This window comes from Medicago truncatula, chromosome 8 (genome assembly GCF_003473485.1).
Source record: "Medicago truncatula cultivar Jemalong A17 chromosome 8, MtrunA17r5.0-ANR, whole genome shotgun sequence".
Lineage (NCBI taxonomy): Eukaryota > Viridiplantae > Streptophyta > Magnoliopsida > Fabales > Fabaceae > Medicago > Medicago truncatula.
In genome coordinates, this window is record NC_053049.1 from 13,704,023 (window position 1) to 13,725,402 (window position 21,380).

The window sequence follows — 21,380 nt, forward strand, 5'->3', positions numbered from 1 at the left end:
TACTTTCATTTTACCAGGTTGGTTACTTCTTCTTTCTTATGTAAAATTTGTGTGTTTCATCACATTTTTGTCTTTAGTTTAGAATTGTTATGGCGTTACTTAAGGTTTCTGGTGGTGGTGATGAACTTTTCATCATCGTTCGATAATGGTTCCTAGCGTTTTTATCTATTAGTTTAAGATTTAGGTAGCCAATGTTCGTCTTTTGTTGGAGCTCATTAATCACTTGAGTCTAATCACTTAATTGATTTTTTTATTTGATTAAACTAAATTTGAAGTGCATTATGAACTATTGACATTTCAACTAAGTTGAATTCTCATGTTCTCGGTAATCAAATGCAACACCCCAAGATTTCAATGATAAAAGAAGAAGAAAATAAAGAAAGTGGAAGGACATAAACCACACCCACAAGAGATAAATAGTCAACAAAATATAAAATGATGCATCTAATACTTATTTCTAAAAAAAACTATCACTAAGAAAGGGAGGAAGGTGATCCCACCATATTTCGAAACAATAACGCGTAGAGGAAGAGAAAGAAGTGTGTTCTAATTTATTTTAGTAGATTATGGGAAGAGTATTTTGAAAATTTTGGGGGCTCTGAGCAACGCGAGAGGAAAGAAATTTACAACTAATATTATTGTCAACTTTTTAATGTACTTCCTCTGGTCTCTGTGATAAAGATCGCATTTTAGGTTCATTCAATAAATGATGTCTAGTCCATTTAGTTCGGGAGGTTAAAATATTTCAAAAACTCAAACAAACTGCCATAAGAAAAATGTTCAAGAAGATTTCAAGCAAGCAATTATAGATGTTTGAGCACCAATAATCAAATTCAAAAAAGAGAAAATTGGAGAAGAAGTGAGATCCATGTAATATAGGAGTTAGTTTATCATTTGTCTATAAATTATAAAATCAAACTCTATGCAAATGAGTTTATTTCCGCTCGACAAAACTACGTCTATATAGAAACACATCCGACCTCACATGATATATATATTCCTTTTCGCACACATGTGCCTTTCTCTTTATACTTTATTATTCAAAATCTACGTTTCTTTGATTCATAACCATGTGTTTGTGACTTCAAACCTATCAACTACAAATTCGCTTAAGGATCAAACTCGAATCTTAAATTGATTTGTTGGGTTGAAACATTTTCAAATAATACTATTGGAGAATCTCACATAGTATAAAATAACTTTCTTATTGCAAATTTTGTATGCCAATGAAAATAATACTACGTTTTTTGAGCCAAATTTAAGGGTCTGTTTGGATTGACTTGTTTTCGAGTTTATGCAAATAAATAAGCTTTTATGTATTATTCATAAGCTTGTCAAAGTAGTTCATGAAGAAAAAAAAAACAACTTATTAAGATATAATTTTTGTTATCGAGAAGTTATAAATTAACGTAAAAACTTATTTATTTGCATAAATATTTTTCATAAGCTTAAAAATAAGTGAATCCAAACGAACCTTAAATATACTTAAAAAAGAAAGAGGCGGGAAATAAGATATAAAGAACCATATATTGTATATATAAAAAAATATATATAAATTATAACCATGAATATAATTACTTTCTCAACATTGAAAATTCTAGATCCCTTCCTGGTATCAATATATCAACTAAGGCAAAGATTAGTTGATTAGATCAAAGATTGTTCATTTGGAAAGAGAATGAGATGATGGGGCATTAGAGCAAGCAACATGAGGAATAGATCCATATCTATGCAAAAGCTCTCTAGCCAATGCTTGAAGATCACCACCATTATTACTAGTGGATGATGTGTCACTTCCCAAATATTGGCGGGGCTCATTGGTCCTTTGTTGCATGACCCATGATGAAGTTTGGGGTACTTCATACAATGAAGACAAGTCATATGTGTCTGGCATGGCTGAAGAAGGGGCTAATGGGAGGTTGGCTAGTGAGACCATTGGAAGTGCTTGTGGTGGAGAAGGTGTTGGTGGTTGAGGTACTTCATATGTAGCTAGGTGGCCTTGTAAGTAGGAGAGTTCTGCTTGTAAACTCATCACCTATGAAACAAACAAGAAATATTTATTATAGGTCACATAATATGAACATGGAAAGCATGTATTTTTTTACAACAATAATACTAGTAGTAGTAGCAGTACACCAGTTGCTTTTAACCCCTCGTATATTTCCTTTTGTATCTTTTCAATGTCATATACAAAAGTAGGAATTTTACTCCTCTAAATTTTGAGATCAAAAATATATTAAGAGTGGATACTATTAAATGTAAATATAAAATGGAATTAAATTATATTGATAATAGGAGAATTAAATTACATCACAGCATATATAATATTAGACTTATATATAGTCTAGGAGAATAACTACAACTGTGTAGTTCAAATGATAAAAAGTTATGGGAACATGTTATATGTTAGGGTGGGAAATGTGCCGGCCGGAGACCCATATAGCTACTAAGAAAACGACGGTTCCTCCTGCACCGCTGCCCGGGGATACAGAAGGTCGACATTGAATTGCTTTGACAAATAAGGGCTAGAGAGAAAAATGCTTCAGAAGAACCGTTTACACCTTATCTTATGATGAAGAAGCAGAAGAAACAGGACAACAAAGCCAATTTCTATAACACTCGCTCCACCGGTGAACCCAAGGGTGGTTGAGCATAACCTTTCCTTTAAGGCCATTTTTTTTATTTGGTTTTTCTTTCTTATTTTATCTTGTTTTTGGTTTCCTTTTGAGGGTTTTGGTTTGGTCCCCCTCTTATACATATTTTTCTTTTTTTTAATAGAGCAATGATATGTTTACATATATTTATTGACAACTTTGGTGAGAATCTAATATTTCTCTCTTCTTATTGGTCAAAAACAATGGAGAGAGAAAAAGAAAGAGAGATGATAACAACATCATATGAGCATGAGAGAAAAAGTTGTTAAAAAGTTGTCACAAAGTGGTTGAACAAATATCATTTCTCTTTTTAATATATATGAGTGGGTGACAGAAGAGGATAAGGGTTTTTTGGGGATGCCAACTGGGTTGGGATACCTCAGTCTCTTTTTGCTATTTAAAATCATTCTTAATTTATTGAAAAAAATTAGTAATAATTAAGAATGGTACAATTTAAAATTAAATGTTTAAATTTTTTTCCCCTTTTCTTAATAAAATTAAATGTTCAGACTAGCCTGAAACTTGACCAGACTAGCCTGCCACGAACTTAATTTATACAGGTCTGACTAAAAACCCTCTTATAACTTGTGTTCAATATTAGATACTCAAAGTTTGAGTACGACTTGTTTGGACGTAACGCCATAACCCCAAATCATTTTAATTTAGGCAAACACACATAAGTGTCAAAATATTGAAGAAAATTGAAATAAATAATATATATTTTCGAAATAAATAATTGACCTTATTTCAAATAAATAATTGAAGGGTTGCTTATCAAAGTTCTAAATTTTTGGACGGACTTAGTTTGAGTTTGCCTCTGCCATTTTGACAGTTATAAAACAAGTGTGTTTACATAGACTTTAGCCATTGGTAAAAACTAAAGGTTTTTCTAAATAGTGTCTTAAGAGTATTGTTTAAGGATTTTATTAAAAAAAAATTGACTTCATTGAAGTTTTGGTCCCCCTATTTTTACTATTTTGTAAAATTGGTCCCCTATTTTAAAATTCGACAGTTTTGGTCCCTCTTTCTAATATTTTGTTTAAAATATGGTGATATAACATGTTTTAAATGAAGTTTTCAAAGGAATTTTCTTATGATTTCATTGATGTTGATATTTTATTATCTTTAGATCATATATCAAGACATTTAAAACCTATCACATCGCATTTTTTTAGTTAGAAAATATGATGGAGGGACTCAAACTGTCGAATTTTAAAATAAGAAGACCAATTCCACAAGTAAATAGGGGACCAAAACTGCAATTAAGCTAAAAAAAATTATTTTGAAAATACAATTTGTTCTTTTTGCCAATGTAATAATTACACAAATTTATATATAATCTTACTACTTTTAGTACTATAACTAATGCCCTAATTTCTTTCAAAACAAAAAACTAATGCCTAATTAAGAGCAGTCGTTAGCATTCCAAAAAATCTAATAATAGATGTTTATCTTGATGAAAAATGAGAACTATAAGGTTCATGACTAAGAAACTTTCCTTCTGCGCTTTTACATGGGTCTATTATAGGACCTTGAACAACACCAAAATGTGTTGCTTCATGAAAGTGAATGGCATGACAAGTATGAAAGCGTGACTTTGAAAACTAACATCTCGAGGTTGAAGGAACCAAGTCATTTTGGGGATATAAAACAAATCAAAATAATTAGACTAATCAATCATTTAAAATTAAGTACATGTTGATATTGATCAATGAAGTATATATTTTTTAAATCAAGATTTTTGACATTGACCAATTATTTGAGGACATAGGGATTACAAGCATATTGGGCCGAGTATTGAACCCAAATACCCAATTTATTTTCATTAAGATGCGAATTTCTAATCACTATATTACTTGATAAAAAAAATAGTATCTCTAACATTTACTATTCATGTCTTCAACATATAAATCATGTGTTCAACTTATAATTCTTCTTAAAATATTACTTAGACTATCTTATTTGTTTACTTAAATGCTCAAACAATATCAAACAATGTGGTCAACGTAAAGCAGGAAAGGCTAAGGTAGAATAAACCTAGCTAGTTCTTTTTTTTTTTTTTGGTTAAAATAAACCTAGCTAGTTAATCTCAATGTTTTAGAAGTTATCTCTACAATATAGCTGTTCATATATCTCTTCCAATAATTAATCAATTTGCCAAAAAAAGCCAAGTTTCTCAAGTACTAATAAATTCTTAAATATGTCAAAAACAATAACAAGAAAGACCACAATTTAGGGCATATTGCCGGTTTGATAGTGTTTTAACTTTTCCACAAAGATCACCTATATTTTAAAAATAAAATAAGATGGGTGGGATTGTTATATAGTGTGATAGGAGTATTATTTTCTTTAAATTAAGGTGTATATATATATATATAGAGGTGTTTTAGCAAGTTACACCTTAAGGTGCATTTAACTACTTTTTAGTTATAACTTGCTAAAACACACCTTCTAAAAAATAAGTGGGTGTATTCTAGCAAATGTTTATAGGAGTTGCTAACATACACCCACTTATTTTTTAAGAATGTGTGTTTTAGCAACATTCACCTTAAGGTGTATTTAACAACTTTTTAATTATATTTTCGCTAAAACACACCTTAATAAAAACTAGTGGGTGTATCCTAACAAACCCATATATATATATATATATATATATATATATATATATATATGAGAAGGGATAGGGACAGAAAAAACGTACATGCACCTATCAAAATATCCAAAGCCCAAGAAACTAACCGACCATTACCCCTAAAACCAGCAAAAACTTAGACCAATGATGTTAATGGTTGAATCCATAGATTAGTAGTATTAGTTCTCTATACATATGTGTAACCGCCGACCATATCAGTTCTTAATCAATTAAGCTTTGTGGATTTCAGTAAAATACATAGAAACTGTCCCCTTTGTTCCATGGCTCTTTGCAGGACCTATACCTTGTTTTCCTCTTTCCCCAAAAGACTCTAACCCAACTTTTGTTCCTCTTTTGGAAGGCATAAAGCAAACTACTTTTTCAACCAAGAAAAAGTATACTATACTAGCATTGCATGTAATAAGAGTATGTTGATGAATATTGGACTATACTACTTAAACTTTTAGTTTCATCCTATCAAGTACGGATACAGATTCGGACATCAAGTAAGACATGAAAACTGACACGCCGACATCCGTAATCATTCAAGAAAACCACATAATTCAACATTGTCGGTTCATCATTTCTAGTAAATTGCTAAAATTACTAACGATAACAATATCAACAGTGTCCGTCTTAAGAAAAATTACAAGGTTAGAGTGTCATTTTATTATGAACTTTATTTTCTTAAAATAAATTCTTCTACCTTTTCAATATGAAATTTGAGTTTTTCCAAATAGTCTGTGGTTTTTAAACATCTTTTATGATGGTCTCATTCCAAGTCAAGACAAGAAAAAGAAAGAGGAAGTAACAAAGATCTGACCACATTCTAAATTTTCACCTAGAAGCTAGCTAGCTATAATAGCTGGAAAAGCTTAGAGAGAAAGGATATATACTAGGGATATAATACTATTAAGAACATCTTTATCCTTATCTAGAATAAAGCATGATCAATATGAACCAATAATTAAATTAATGTTGTAATTAATTAGTACTAATTACCTGTTGCTGAAGAGTAAAGATATGAGCAACACAACCAAAGATGGGATCTCTCAACCTTGCTTGAGCTTCATAACAAATGGTGATAACCGCATCAAGACGCTTGTGCACCGGAACATTTTGTAGCAACTTTGAAACGTTACTAGCCCCAAAAACCTTGTGAACCGCTGCGAAATGTGAAGCGCCTTGCTCCGAATCGAAGTAAGGCGCAAAAATACATCCCGGGATACACTTCCTTCTCAAAAACTTGCACGCGCCACAAGGGCCACAAGCACCACCGTTTGCACCACCACTGCAACCACTACCACTACAACCTGAGTTTATACTCATCTTAAAAAAGTTGTTGTACCTAGCACTCTTTTTTTTTTTTTCCTTCTTTATGATTAACTAGCTAGGGCAAGAATGATAGTATAAATTTTTATGAGAAGGGCATGTTATTATTACCTAGGTTAAGAAAGTAGGGTTTATGGGATTCATAGCATTGAAAAAAAGGAGGGAGAAGAGGGAAAAAAAATAGAGAGAGAAGGAGGAGAAGAAGAGAATGATTCTATAAATATAAGGGTTTGGTGAGATTAATATATCTTAATGAAGGATTTAAAAATGGTTAGAAGAAAACTTTAAAGCCACGAGTTGAAGCAAAGGCTTAACCTCAATAGTTAGGTGTTTGCGTGAAGCAAGCATGAAATAAGCTCTCTCTTAGTTAGCACTATTTCTCTCTCAACACATTTTGTTCTTGATCTTTTGCCTTATTCATTCATCATCCTTTGAAACTCATTTTAACACTATCTAGGTTGTGTTGTTCTTGTGAGACATGGATGGATGGGAAAGAAAGAAGGTTTTGATTTGGAGCTAAAGAGAAGTGATGTAAAACTTGAAAGAGGTTTTTGTTGTAGACTAGAAAAAGAATATAAAATATGAGGGGGTGTGAAAACGTGTGGAGGGGTGTGTCTATATTTGCCACTGCGTGTTTTCAGCTGCGTGGAGGACAAAAGACGTTAACTATACTTTCTCTCTTTCAATTCAATCACACAAAAGGTTGAAAATGACGCGGTTTGTTGTTTTCCCTATGAGTTTAAGTTGAGTTGAGGTAGAAAAATGACGTTAACTCCCACGATTATTTACTTGTCTTAAATTGGGTAATTATTGTGCGTTGTTGTACTTTTTATTCCTATGTTATCACAATGAGAGCGGCGAGTTGCATGTTGCATACTCCCTCTATTTCAAAATATAAATAAATTTTATTTTTTAGGTTTATTCAATTAATGATGCATGTAGTTTATATTATAAATCACATATATCATTAATTGGATAAAACTAAAAAGTAAAATTTACTTATATTTTAAAACGGAGGAAATACAATACAAGAAGCTATGGGTTGAAAAATTGGTAGATTTTGTTTTACCGATCACCACTCAAAGTTATTTTGATTGTTTGTTTATGGTTATGAACATATGGTTGGTAGTTTTTATTGGTAATGGTATCATACAAGTTGGTGAAACTATGAATTAACAAGTTGTGTCGGAATTAAGTTTCATTGGCTATCCGTCTAATGTCTTTCCTTGGTCAATTATCTACTCCTCTTGTTTTAAATATATCTTCATCTCTCGCTCGGTATATTTCGATGTCTCGCACAAAATGGGAGATCCACCCTATTCTCTAACCTTTCATGTCTCGCTAAGTTAACTAATAGAATGACATTATATTTCGATAATAGAATGATAAAATGGGAGATCCACCCTATTCTCGCTAATTTTGTATATATAGAACAATTTGATATACCTGCTTTGATTTATAAATGATATTCTGTGCATTTTGTGACTAATTTTTAACTGGTATGTTTCAACCGTAAAATGTCACTTTATTTGTGTGACATACATGTAGATCTAAAAAATCAAGTGCTTTTATGATATTCAATTTTTTTATATATAGCGTATTTAAAATAATTGAATTGATGTAGATGGTGCGAGAGGGTTGGATTATAAAATCAAACATCTTTTTATTTTTATAACGGTGTATCAAGCATTTTTTTTGTGCCGATTAGGGTTTAAATCTCAGACATTACATATATTATGCATTGTCCATATCAACTGAGTTAAGTTCACGAAGACGTGTATCAAGCATCTCACTCTATAGATTCCATGCCTGTCGATATGCTGATAGAATTTTTTATATTTTATTGTTAGTTTTTGATATCATATATAGAATTTATAGTATATTGCTAGAAATTATTAAGTGTGTGGTTAATTGATTATTTTATATAATCTACACGTACCTTTTTTCTAATATATTTTAATAAAGGTATTTACCAAAATATATTGATTTTATGACTTTTTAAATTATCGTAATTAAAGTGGTATTGGAGGACATTTTACAACCATCATTCAAAAACTTTAAACTCCATTCATTGAACTTATAAGTTCAAACTCCACTGAACTACAATACTCAATATTACTCAAATATTGATAGACTAACAAGGTTTTGTATATAGCTAGCGATATTTTTACTTTATTTTTGTTTAAAGAAATTGAGACCACTTTAAAATCAAAGGAAACTGAAATAAACCTAAGTCGGATATAAGTGGTAGATACTTCGACCTCTTGATCATTTGGGCCAAAGTTTGACTCTTTATTAGTGAATGTGTAAAAACATTTGTTGCGAAAGATTAAGCCCTTAAATAGATCTTAAGTTACTTTTAGAGATTAGTTTCCGCAGTTGTACGTGGACGATTTTTAAAGATCTGCAGTTTGATTTTTTTTTGTTCCGGTTCGGGTTCTCTGGGGTTTTTAAAGATCCCTACCCTGTTAGTTCCCTCACCCGTGCGGTCAACACCTGGGGATGACTAAAAAACTAATACAATAATTTAATTATGATTACTTACAGGAATTTCAGTTTGAATAATTGTGTCTTGAACCAAAGGATGTTACCTGAACAAGCGGCAAATAAGCTGCTTAAGTACAATAATTTATATGTAGTTAATTAAGAAAATGGAGGATGATGTTTAAGGCCATAAAATTAAAGTGAGGTCAAAGAAAAGGCCATGGACCAAATCAATCATGACATCAAAGAATCACTTTTATATCTTCCTCATTCTTTATAGTCAAAGTATCTATAAATCTAGAGGCTCAATCTTTGTATTAAATATAAATCTAGAGGCTCAATCTTTAGATTAAATTATATGATATGATGAACCATTTCCCCCCTTTTGGTGTGATCTCCGGTAGCTATGCTTCTACTGTATGCAAGAGCCATTTCCACTCATGAGATGAGATAGCTTCCTTTCTTTTGTCATTCAAGTTTATAGATACATTGATACAATATAAATTTAAAGTCGTTAAAAATGTAAAGGATGAAACGTTGAAGACGCAAAATCTCTAAAATATGACTATATTTAAATCTCTAGAATACTTGTGTCTCCGAATCTGAAACGTTACCGACTCGAAAGTCATTGATAGATAGCTCAAACATTTTGAAATACAAGACCATCATCATTTTAAATCAACTTGCATTAAGGAATAGTTTGACCACGAGATTTTTAAAATAAATAAGCCTCTTTAAAAATAAGATCACCATCAATAGAATGGATCTACATATACTAGTTTATTAGGATCCTTCACAATAAGAACAATGACTCTTGAAGGTACATAGGAAGATTAGGAAAATTCGGCAAAATCGAGTTAGGATATACACATAATCTTCACTCAAAAAAGGATTCCCTAAGCCAATTAACATCCCAAAACTGAATAGAATTACCATCACAAAGCTTCCATAAAAAATTATAGTGAATATAAGATATCTTGCTCTTCATATGTTGTAAAATTAGGCATAAGAATATTTCTACAAATAATAATTAACATATAAATATAAGAATCAATTTATACTAATGAGAATAATTAAGAGAGATTTCAAGGAAACTTATCTGTCTTGATCTTGTTGTAGAATTAGATCACCGTCTTGGAACAACTTGAATCAAACTCACCGTAGAATTGGCATCAAAGACTACAAGACAAACAAATGATGAAAGTCTGAGACGTGCTGATCGCACTGTCCTTAAAGATTTTCCGCGTAATTATACGTTAATCCCCTAGGATATAACATACCCTTCTGAATATTATTCAAGGATACAGAAACTAGCAAGAATATAATTTCTTCAGGAAGATGAAACCCAAAATGTGTATTAGCTTGATGAAAATTGATTTTGTATTGTTTATGTATATGTCTAAAACCATGAAAGTAAGGATAATTTTTTCTATGGAAAATACGTGAGGGTGAGAATACTAATTGTTTTTTTTCAATACTAATCAGCAAATAGTAATTAGGAGTTTTTCTATATATGTCTTCAATATATGCCAATTGATATGTTGCCCCAAGATACTAAATAAAACTTGTATCGAACCTTTCTTTCTCTCTCTCCTTCTCCTGGACAAATAAAATTTCTAATTTGATGATCCATTTTATTGATCAGACTGATATGCCAAGCATAAACAAGAAATTTATAATCATCATACCATAAATCCCACTATTCACCACTTAAACTCTTTCAACAATAGAAAGGAGAGAGGCCTTTCAAACAAAATATTTATTCGTTATACGATCAATAATATTTTGAAGATAGAAAATCTTAGATTTACCCTAAAGTAGGGATACCTAAATAAGTAAATGTAAGGGAACCAATGGAGCAACCAAACAGATCAGTAAGCATGGTCACACCAATACTTAGATGTATGGAGAAAATTAACGGCAACCAAAACTAAATTGATTAAAAAAGGTCGTATTAACCAGTGTCTCCGGAACACTAGTTAAACAGCTAAAAATGGAAATAAAAATAAAGTCAGCATTAAAAACAATATTTTTTTAAGTTTTAAAAAGTAAAATTTTCAATTTTCGAAAAAAAACATTTCATTTTATAATACCTTAACTAGTGCCCCTGAGACACTGGTTAACATTTCCCTTAAAAATATCACAAACAATAAAATAAGACAAACAAAAAGAAAAACACGTTGATATTTGTTTAGCTTGTTTGACCAAAATTTGACCTACGCCCCGACAGCCACTAATTGAGGGTGGGGCAATGGGTTCAGCTGACTCCACTTGCCTATTGTATTTTTTTAACAATATTTTGATGTTTATGCAATTTGACCCGACTTATACAGTATTATCGTCTTCATATAATTCATTTATAACACTATAACAAACTAATAAAGATGATAATGAGTGTCTTAAGAGTATTAATTAAGAAAACAAAAAGTTATTTTACATAAAAAAGTATTGTAATTATTAAATTGATAAAATATTTTTTTAGATACCATTTTCTTTAATGGAATTCCTATTCAATGTTCTTATGACAAAGTATTTTAAAAAAATATCGACATTTGAGAGCATTAAACAGATCTTATATAAATATTTATCGTTTACACATTTATATATTTTTATATAAATTTCTATGATATGACATTGACCCAACTTATTAAAATTTTTACATTCATCCATGCGCCTCGAAGTGGCTCTCTCTAGTTGAATATCAAGAGTTTTTTTTTATACGAATAGATACAAAAAATATTACAAAACATTACCCTTCAACAATAAAACATGATTTCTACTCTTTCCCACTCTCTTCCGTTGAAAAAGAGACTCAAGGTTTCACTCACCATAGATTGTTTTCCAACCCTAAAGTATAGCCAAAAGTATTGTTAGCCTTTGATCTCTTAAGAATTTGTCATTTTGATAAACTTTAATTTGTCTCACCTCTCACTCTAGAAAAATTTGGTTAAAACACAAGTATATAAACATGGTCGCCGGCAAGTGCCTCACGGATGAGGGAGCAGCCATGCACCTCACGCATGAGACAAAACAACACCATTTTTTTTTAGACTTTTGCAAATAATGATATTCCAAGGCATATACAACAAATCTTCATCTTACCTTTGTTCTCTTCAATATCCACTTACCTCAAATTACCTTTAACTTTGAGTTAATCCCATAAGTTGTTTCATACCTCCTTTAACCCCTAGAACACATTTCGTCCTCTTAAAGAATTTCTTGCTCTCGCCTAAAGCATAACACAGAAGGACTCCCTAATTGTACCATTTTTTTGCTACCATTGGTAGTCTCTTTCTAGTCCCACTAGTGGAAGACTCACTCTATGTTAAGCTTTCTCCACCTTAACTTATAAATATGTACATCCATTATGCCTTTTACCTTGTAACATACTAGTGTAACGCCCCGTGCCAAGCACGGGATACATTTTATTTAAATTTTTTTAATATGATTTAAATTTTAACAGATTTTTTAAATATTATTGTTTTTGTTTATTTTCATCCATAATTTTGGCGTTATGTGGTATTTTATCTTCGTATTTAAAATGGAACAATAAATAATCATTTAATGAGATCAAAAAGTTAAATTTTATAGATGACTATTTTTGTGAGAGTGATAAAATAATCAACAAAAGTACAATTAAATCCAAAAGATAAAAACACTATAAATAATTAATATATTTCTAAAAAATTAACTAATTAGTAAGAGTTTGTATTAGCTTTGGTTTGTCGGTCATTCAATATATCAAATGGATATATTACCTATGTTTTAATTTTTCACTCTAAATAAAAATATTAATTTCTTACTTAATCACAATGATCTCTATGATCGCAATTATAAATAAAAAAAACTTAAATTCAAAATTTTAGTTACATCTATTATTTTTATTGGTTTCATAAATAATATTCATTGACATTATTTTTTAATTTATCAAAATAAGCACATTTTTGAATAAAATTTACCTCATAAATATATGTATATTTTGTATTTCATTAAAAAAAAAAAAAATTATGTTAAATGTTGAATATAAAAAAAGCATTAACAAATCATGTTTGGTTTTATATTTGTGAACAAAAAATAAGTTTAAAACACAAAAACAATATTTTTAAAATAATAGGTTATCGCTAATTATTCACACTTAGGGAAACTTAATTTTTGTATTTACTTTAGAATTTGTGTAAAGTTTAAGACATAAGTAAATTGTAAATTGAAAATATGAAAACTGATTTTTTATTTTATTTTTTATTAAAGTGTCAATACATGCAACAAAAACGATTTGTTCAATTGAAAATTGAAATTCCCAAGACAATAAAAGAGGTGCCCTGCATCACCATACAAAATAACATTATACCAAAAGGTGTACAAACTTTACCAAAATAGACCTGTAATAAAAAAAAAAAAACCTTATTAACATTCTTCAACTCCTCAATAGTGGTCCTAGGAGTAAGTAAGAGAAACTCCTCATTTACAGGTATGCGAGATGAATTTGGTAACTGGATCAATCCTGATGCAGGAGAATTTGTATTTGCACTAAGAAAGCTATAATAAAAAGTATCAATCAATAATATTATAACTTAAGAAAAAAAAATGTTATATTAAAAAATATATATATACCTTTTCCTTAGTTCCTTTGTTTCACCAATTTCAGGATTGAATGTGACTCTAGTGGAAGAAAATGCATTTTGCAATGTTGGTTTTCCTATCATTAAGATTCAAAAGTATATGAATCAAGTATATATATTCGTATAAACAAACAATCACAATTGCTAGTCATAAATTATTACCTTGAAACAATTTAACTTTTGTCAACATAATGGCTACAACAGCATTTTGAGATTCACCGGAAGATAGGAAAGAGTTCAGCTCTTCAACATACTCTCCAAAAAGAGTACATTTAAAACGGTACGTACGTACCTATTTAAAATTGTCAAAGATTATACAAATATTAATAAAAATATTATAATACAGGTCTTGAAAAATTACAATTACAAAAAAAATAAATCAAACCTACCCATTTGAATCCAATTCAATGACATTCATTTTAGTTTTTACACCATCTCTTTCGTACTCTCTTTCAACTCCAACTCCAATCATGACTCCAATTACATCTGCATATATAACACACATTAAAATATCGATCAAATTACTATTTATTATTAAAAGAATATAACGTACAATTGAATCATATTAAACAAAACATTTTATTAATTCAATATATAAATTATTGTGTTATTTTTGTAAGCAAAAATAATATTTAAAAAAATCTACATGAAGAAAATTATAGTCACTTACCAACTAAGTAGTTGTTGTCGTAAGATTCATTGAAAACATCAAGTGCAGGTGTAAACGAATACATGTTTGTTGGGACCAAAACAATTTTAGATAGTTTGACTTTTGTGTTGATTGTGAAATTCAGTTTGTATTCGTTGCGTGATGGTCGATACGAACCACTGTTGCTAGCAACATTAAATGAGGAAATCGTGAACACCATTCCCTCTTAGAGTTGTTCCTTGAACTTGTAGATCAATGTTCTTCGTATAGACGCACCAATTCGATCACCCTAGATAAAAAAGATGAGAACACTATACTTTAAACAAAAAATACTAAAAAAAAAACAAAAAAAAAAATGATATGAAAAATGTACCTTTCGATCCATTAGAACCAACTCCATGGAAAATGGTAGTTTTTTTTATTTTTTTAGTCTTGACCAAACCAAGCACGAACAACCCTCACAACCAATGTCCACGATTGTTTTCTTGGCGAAACATTAGAGATGAAGTTGTGTTTCATTGACATTTTCCTTTGCAATAGAAAAATTACAGAAATAGTTTAGAATATAAATATCAAGCACCAAAGAACAGAAAACGAATAACTACATTTTGTGATTGTTGTGTACTCATACCCAAAATCTCTACTATTTATATAGAAAAATAGTACCATAACGGTTAATATAATTTAATTATCAATTTGACAGTTTTAAAATTAATATTATCAACGTCTTTAATATTATAAAATGTGATTTAAACGATTAAATTATATTTCATGTAACGTACAAAAAATTAACTTCATAACATTTGAAAATTAATTTAATAATATCTTATAAATAATTATGTAATATACTTTTGTAACAAACAAAAATTAATTATATAACCTTAAAAACTAATTAATACAATTAATTTTTTAATTAGTAGGTTAATGCCTTAGTGTAACGTCCCAAAATTTAAAATATAATTTATTCAATTTATTTATTATAATTTTGTAACCAACCAAATTTTGAATGTTACATATAAATGTTAATTGAATACTAATTAGATTAATAATTATTTGATTTGTAACGTTCAAATTTTTATTGTAAAATATAAATTTTAATCGAAACAGTAATTATATTAATCATTATCTGATTGTAACCAACTATTTACTTTATGTACAATTTAATGTTAAATAAAAAATGGTTTTTAATAATAATTAAAATTATTAAGCTTGTATTAAAAATTAGGAGGAATTTTAGGAACATATGCCAAGTAGGCTTTTGATGAGGTGGACATCCTTAGAGCAAAGGAATTTGAAATAGGCTATTTCTAAAAACTCTAAATTGTTAGTATAAAGATGTCTCTCAGGTTGCTTATGAGTATTCTTGCATGCGTCTGGTGGCATATCTACTTGGGGACCCATGAGAAACATGGCACCCGCAAGTTTTCTATATATACAACATTAGGCATATTATGATTAATAATTCTTAGTTGTTGGGGATTCGAACTTGCAACTACCATTCTGTTTTCAAGCAAATTTAATCACTGGGCCACTTAATACTTTTCCCTAATTTTTGAAACAGTTTAATATATATTTCATAAAAGTTTGGTACCCAACAAAATAACTCAAAATCCGCCACTGCATACGCCTCTCCATTTAACCTTGAGTTTTCTTGCCATTTCGTCTCTAGACCGATCAATGAATGTTAATGCATCCGCCTCTTTAAGCTGATCAACTCAACATTCCTTGCTCAATCTCATCAAGCATGTTGATAGCCCTTGAATGTTTAACATCTTTCCATGACACCCCTTCTACATGTTGTTTGCTTCAATTCCAATTAAGAATTGCCGTTTTCAAATTCTCTCTCTGTTGCTGCGCGGCTGTTCCTTTTTTATTTAGAGTATCCATCAATTGCCAGGTTTAATTTTCTTTACCGACCTTTTTAATATGAATTCATCAAAGTCAACTTTAGTGCATAATTTAATTATGTCTCAATAGTTTATTTTGAGTTCGGAATGTGAGAACTATGGTACCAACGATACTCTAACAAATTGTATTTTATATAATTGAAATCTATTTTTAGTCCGAACATTCTATTTTCAAATTAAAAGTTTACTACGAAAGTAAAAACACCATGATACCTATTTTGCATCGAAAGAGTGAAAAAAAGTATCTGACTCTAGAAAATTCGAAAATTAATTTTTAAACACAGCGGAAACACTTTTTTATTAATTTAGAAAATTCATATTTCCAAAAAGAGATTTTTGAATTATAATAGTGCACGCGAAGCTGATAGTTATAAGTCTAAAATCCGGTAACGTACACGCGAAAGTTAACTGTACCTTTAAAGTGATTTTCTACTCAAAATTACTTTTCCAAATAAGAATTGATTATTTTTCAAAACAGGACTTCGAAGTTATAATTTGTACCACGTGAAATCGGGCAATTACAAGGTTCGATTTCTGACATATAAAAGTACCGTTTTGTGAGTATCAACGGTCGAGAAGAACTACATTCCGGCCTCTCGTTGTTATTATTAAATTAAATTCATTACTTTATTTTTCCGTGCGAAACAAATTAGTTTGAGATTAGCCTTAGATAAACAACGAAACGACAGATAGCGGTACTTGTAATTTGGTCTCTCTGGATTCGATAACCTTTTATACTAAAACCGATATAGCCATACACTTACGGTGTATCGTTTGTGCGCTATATAATTTGACAAAGTAAGGGAACTTGTAAAATGATAGAAGTCTTTTTATTTTTATTCAACTGCTCAGGTCCTCAAACTGAATCAGAGTCATCAACTGTTGACATCATCTTCAGGTGCTTGTATCCTTCAGAGTCTTCGTTACATCATAAGCTCATGAGAGACAAACTTCTTCTAATCAGAGCATTGACTTTGTGGTTGACCTTTCTTTGGATCTTTTTCCAAGTCTCAATAGCTTCTCCTTTGCTTCTGATGCTTTCTTATGATTGTAAAGTCTTGCTATTTCAGAACCAGAACTTAACTTTGAGAGTCAGAATTTGATTTTATAGTAGTGCACACTTGAACAAATATTAACATATTAAATTGTTTTTTCATACCTTATTATCATCAAAACTTCATAAACATTATTCACAATCCATTTTGGTTCAACAAAATATTGGCTCAATAGGACCATCATACTAGACTTATTTTAACAACCGAACTAACATTACAAATTTGGATAACTCTTTGGTACCCGTAAATTTTGTTGAATGTTTTAACATGTAGGATGAACAGTTCAAATTTAAATTTATTCTAAAAGAATTTAAATATAAAAAAATGACATGACACGTAATAATCAGGGGAGGAATACTTACCTAAGAGCATTTCTAATGGGGGGTCCTTACTTAACAAGAATTACTCCCTGTTAAGGACCTCCTATTGAAGGAAGAAAAAATGAGTCATTATTAAGGAATGAGTCACTCTATAAGGACTCTCTCTCGTAGGCAACTAACGGATCTTACATGTAAAAGAAGTAATAATATATGTACTACTTGGTCTCACTTGCAAAAGAAGTAATATTTTAAGAATTGGTCCCACTTGCAATATATATAAATTAGTTTTGTTTAATGATGTAAAGTTAGTGGGATCTATTTAATTACTTTTTGTCATGGGAGTTCTGGTTAGTGTATTGTCATTAGAGTCATTGAATCCTTAATATGTACGTTTATTAAAAAATTATGAATAAATGATGTGTACATATGAAATCCATTTAAGGAGTCCCTATTAAGAACTACCATGTGAATGTTCTAACATCCAAATCTTAGAAGTATTCACCTAAATATTTTACATTCAACAATGAGTAGGAGTCAAACTTCCGATTAAATAGTTAAAGTATTAAATAGTTGGAGAAATTTTTATTTCGAATAAATATAGTCGGGGCACTTGTTAAATAAACTAAGACTAATACCTCAAATTCGTCCTTGAATTTTAAAAAATCGGCCAAATTCGTCCCTGAATTTTGCGAAATATCTATTTAGTCCCTGAATTTTACAAACGTCCATCAAAATGGTCCCTCCGTCCAAAAGCTCCGTTAGTGGTGATGATGTGTCCCTTGCATGCTCTGTTGTCTTGTACACGTGGCTACCTACAAGGACTAAATTGATGGAAATGGTAAAAATTCGAGACTTACTGACATAATTTGAGGACTAATTTGACGGATTTTGTTATAATTTAAGGGCTGATATGATTGATTTTATTTGCAGAGAATGAGTACAAGGAGATATGGCATGAGAGGACCAGTGATTTCAAATGACATGCATAAACAAACACCACTGAGGGGTCCTGCTCCACAAAATCCAACTGCTCGTGGAGTTATTAGAGTTCTAAATCCAAAATTCGCTTCTACTCAATGCCAATACATGGAGTTTATCCCAACTCCAGGATTTCCAAAGCATTGATACTTGTTTAAATTATGCGTTTGGACTAGTTTAATTGATGTTTTTTGGACTTGTTTAGTTTATGCTTTTTTGGATATGTAATCACTTAAGAACATCAAATGATTTGATGACTTGATGGCTATGTAATTTTATTTTTTTGGCTATGTAGTGACTTATGAACATCAAATATATGACTTATGATGATATGCAAATGTGTGTCTTTTTATAATCAAAGTGTCTGTCTTTTACTTTTTACTTTGTTGAGCAAATGTATGCACCAAGGATCACAGTGATATGTGAAAATTCAAGGACCTATTTGATCGTATTTTCACTAATTTGAGGATCGAAATGATGGATATGCAAGGCAAAAGGCAAAATCAGTATAATTTAAACAAAACATTCATACATCAAATAACCATTGTTAAACAAACCTTATGCAGAGGGCAAACATAGAAAGACCTTCCTGGGTTATTGACAGTGTTTGTTGTTCTTACAACACAAATTCTAGGACACCAACATTGAAGCTCTCTCACATCATCATTGTACATAGAGCTTGAAGATGAATACCGGTTGTTGTAGTTGTTTTTGCCCATTCGCGCACCACCCATCAATTCTGAACACCGAATCTACAAGGCAGACCACTTGATTTATGAATTACGAATTTAATCAAAAAAATTAGGGTTCTAAGTTTTTTGAACTGCGGAAGAAATTTGACATCAATTCATGGAAGAAATTTTGGGGATTTTGAACTCTATGTAAGGAATTATAACATTAGGATTCCAAATTTATATATTTGGGGAATAAATAGTCCTTAATGAGGAAGAGGAGAAAGAGCCGTTAATCACAAAGAAGAGAAATAGTCGTTGCCAATTTTCTGAAAATCCATCAATTTGGTCCTTGGAAATTTTGTGTAAATCAATCAGTTTGGTCCCTGCTTGCGTGACATCTGACGTGATAAGCTTTGTCAGAGGTTAACGTTACACGTCACCTCCGTTAACAGACCAACTTAACGGAGGGACTGATTTGATTGACATTTTGTAAATTCATGGACTAATTTGATATTTCGCAAAATTCAGGGACAAAATTGGCCGATTTTTCAAAATTCAAGGACGAATTTGTGGTATTAATCAATAAACTAAAAATAAAATATTTGTATTGGATTTAACAATATTTAACTTTTAAAAAAGAAATTCATCATTTTTTACTATTTGTTAATACAATATTTATATTTTAATCCTCTTAATCAATGACGTAAGATGCTCTTTAGCATTTTTTATAAATGGTCTTTTAATCTTTTTTGTGGTGGTTGGGGTTTGAACCTCAAACCTTATATATATTATACATTGTTCATATCAACTGAGTTAAACTCATGAATGTAATGATAAATGGTCTAATTACTACTGATGTATCACATCAATTTGATCTATTATGAATATATTTGCATATCCATTAGATGGACAGACATGAAAACGTCATCCACGCTAAGACGCAATGATCTCAATCCAATCTTAGGACTTATGCACATAACTTTTCTTCTTGCTTCCTTCCAATGTGACACCACTAACACCCAATTGGTGTGTCCTTTGACCGTGTTGTGTTGTGACTCGATGTGTTCTAATAGTAATCACATCAAGCACAAGCATGATATTTTGTGCTTCATTGTCACTTCATTAATTTGCACATAATTAGTCCTCTCCCTCACTCTTCTCAGTATGGGCTAGCCTGGATCATACTGTTAATCAATCTAAACAGTTATTTTGTACCATATGTAAATACTTTTATAATCATACAAATATGTAAATACTAAATACTTTTTGTTAAGTGGATCATATGCATATTCACTTATTTTTCTCATACCATTGTTTTCCTTTTTTCTTGTACCATTCCTTTTTCCTAAGATACATATCAAAGTGTATTTGTAAAGTATTTCATATGTATTGAATTCGATAAAATATTTTTTTTACAAGTAGAAAAAAAAAAACGATACTTATGGGTTTCTACGTATCCACATGATTCGATTTTTTCCGGTACCAATTTAGATGTTCTTAAAAAAAGTTTTAAAAAAAATGATATTGTAGTAACATATATCAATTTAATCTTATCATTAATCCTTGGACGAATTAATTTAGCTTATTAAAAAAAAAAAAAAAAAAGACAAAAAGTTGACACTCAAACCCATATTAGAGGCCAAATTTGATTGGTTTGGTTCGGTTTAAATTCCAACGTTGAAAAACTCTAGTCAATTTAATTGAATCTTCGAGTGCACCCCTATTTTTGTCCTATACTTTTTTTTTTAGAGAATTTTTGGCCAATATTTTTGCATGCTCAAATAAATAAAATGAAAATGCACTTTAAAATAATTTAAACCAACCACATATTTGATACTGAATTTGAAACGACAAGAAAAAGTAAAAGAGAAAGAAGAGTAGCGTTATTCCAAAGGAAATTAATCTCGTACTGCATAGAAAATCATGGCAGAGAAGCATGACATGAATCTTACAATAGAAGTGGCCCTGCTACAAAGTGGTGAAAGAAAATTAAACCTTTTATTACCAGAACCATAGGGCAACAACAGTGTACGTTTCATTCACCTTTGGATTAGCTACACTTCTTTTCAGTCATTT

General features: G+C 30.4%; 1 protein-coding gene across 1 annotated transcript; it reads right to left on the reverse strand.

Annotated features, from left to right (window-relative positions):
- Positions 1 to 1,566: 1,566 nt before the first annotated feature.
- LOC25501015 (LOB domain-containing protein 18) lies at positions 1,567 to 7,349 on the reverse strand. Its single transcript, XM_013589560.3, has 2 exons — positions 6,289 to 7,349; positions 1,567 to 2,035 (listed from the first exon to the last, which is right to left on the reverse strand). Exons 1-2 carry the CDS (start codon positions 6,613 to 6,615, stop codon positions 1,664 to 1,666), a joined length of 699 nt encoding a protein of 232 aa, XP_013445014.1. The 5' UTR covers positions 6,616 to 7,349; the 3' UTR covers positions 1,567 to 1,663.
- Positions 7,350 to 21,380: the final 14,031 nt, after the last annotated feature.

Bases quoted from the DNA above. Each gene is read 5' to 3' on its own strand.
- LOC25501015 (XM_013589560.3), bottom strand. From the start codon at position 6,615: ATGAGTATAAACTCAGGTTGTAGTGGTAGTGGTTGCAGTGGTGGTGCA. The intron at 2,036-6,288 runs GTAATTAGTACT...TTTGTTTCATAG, and splicing joins TCTTTACTCTTCAGCAACAG to GTGATGAGTTTACAAGCAGA.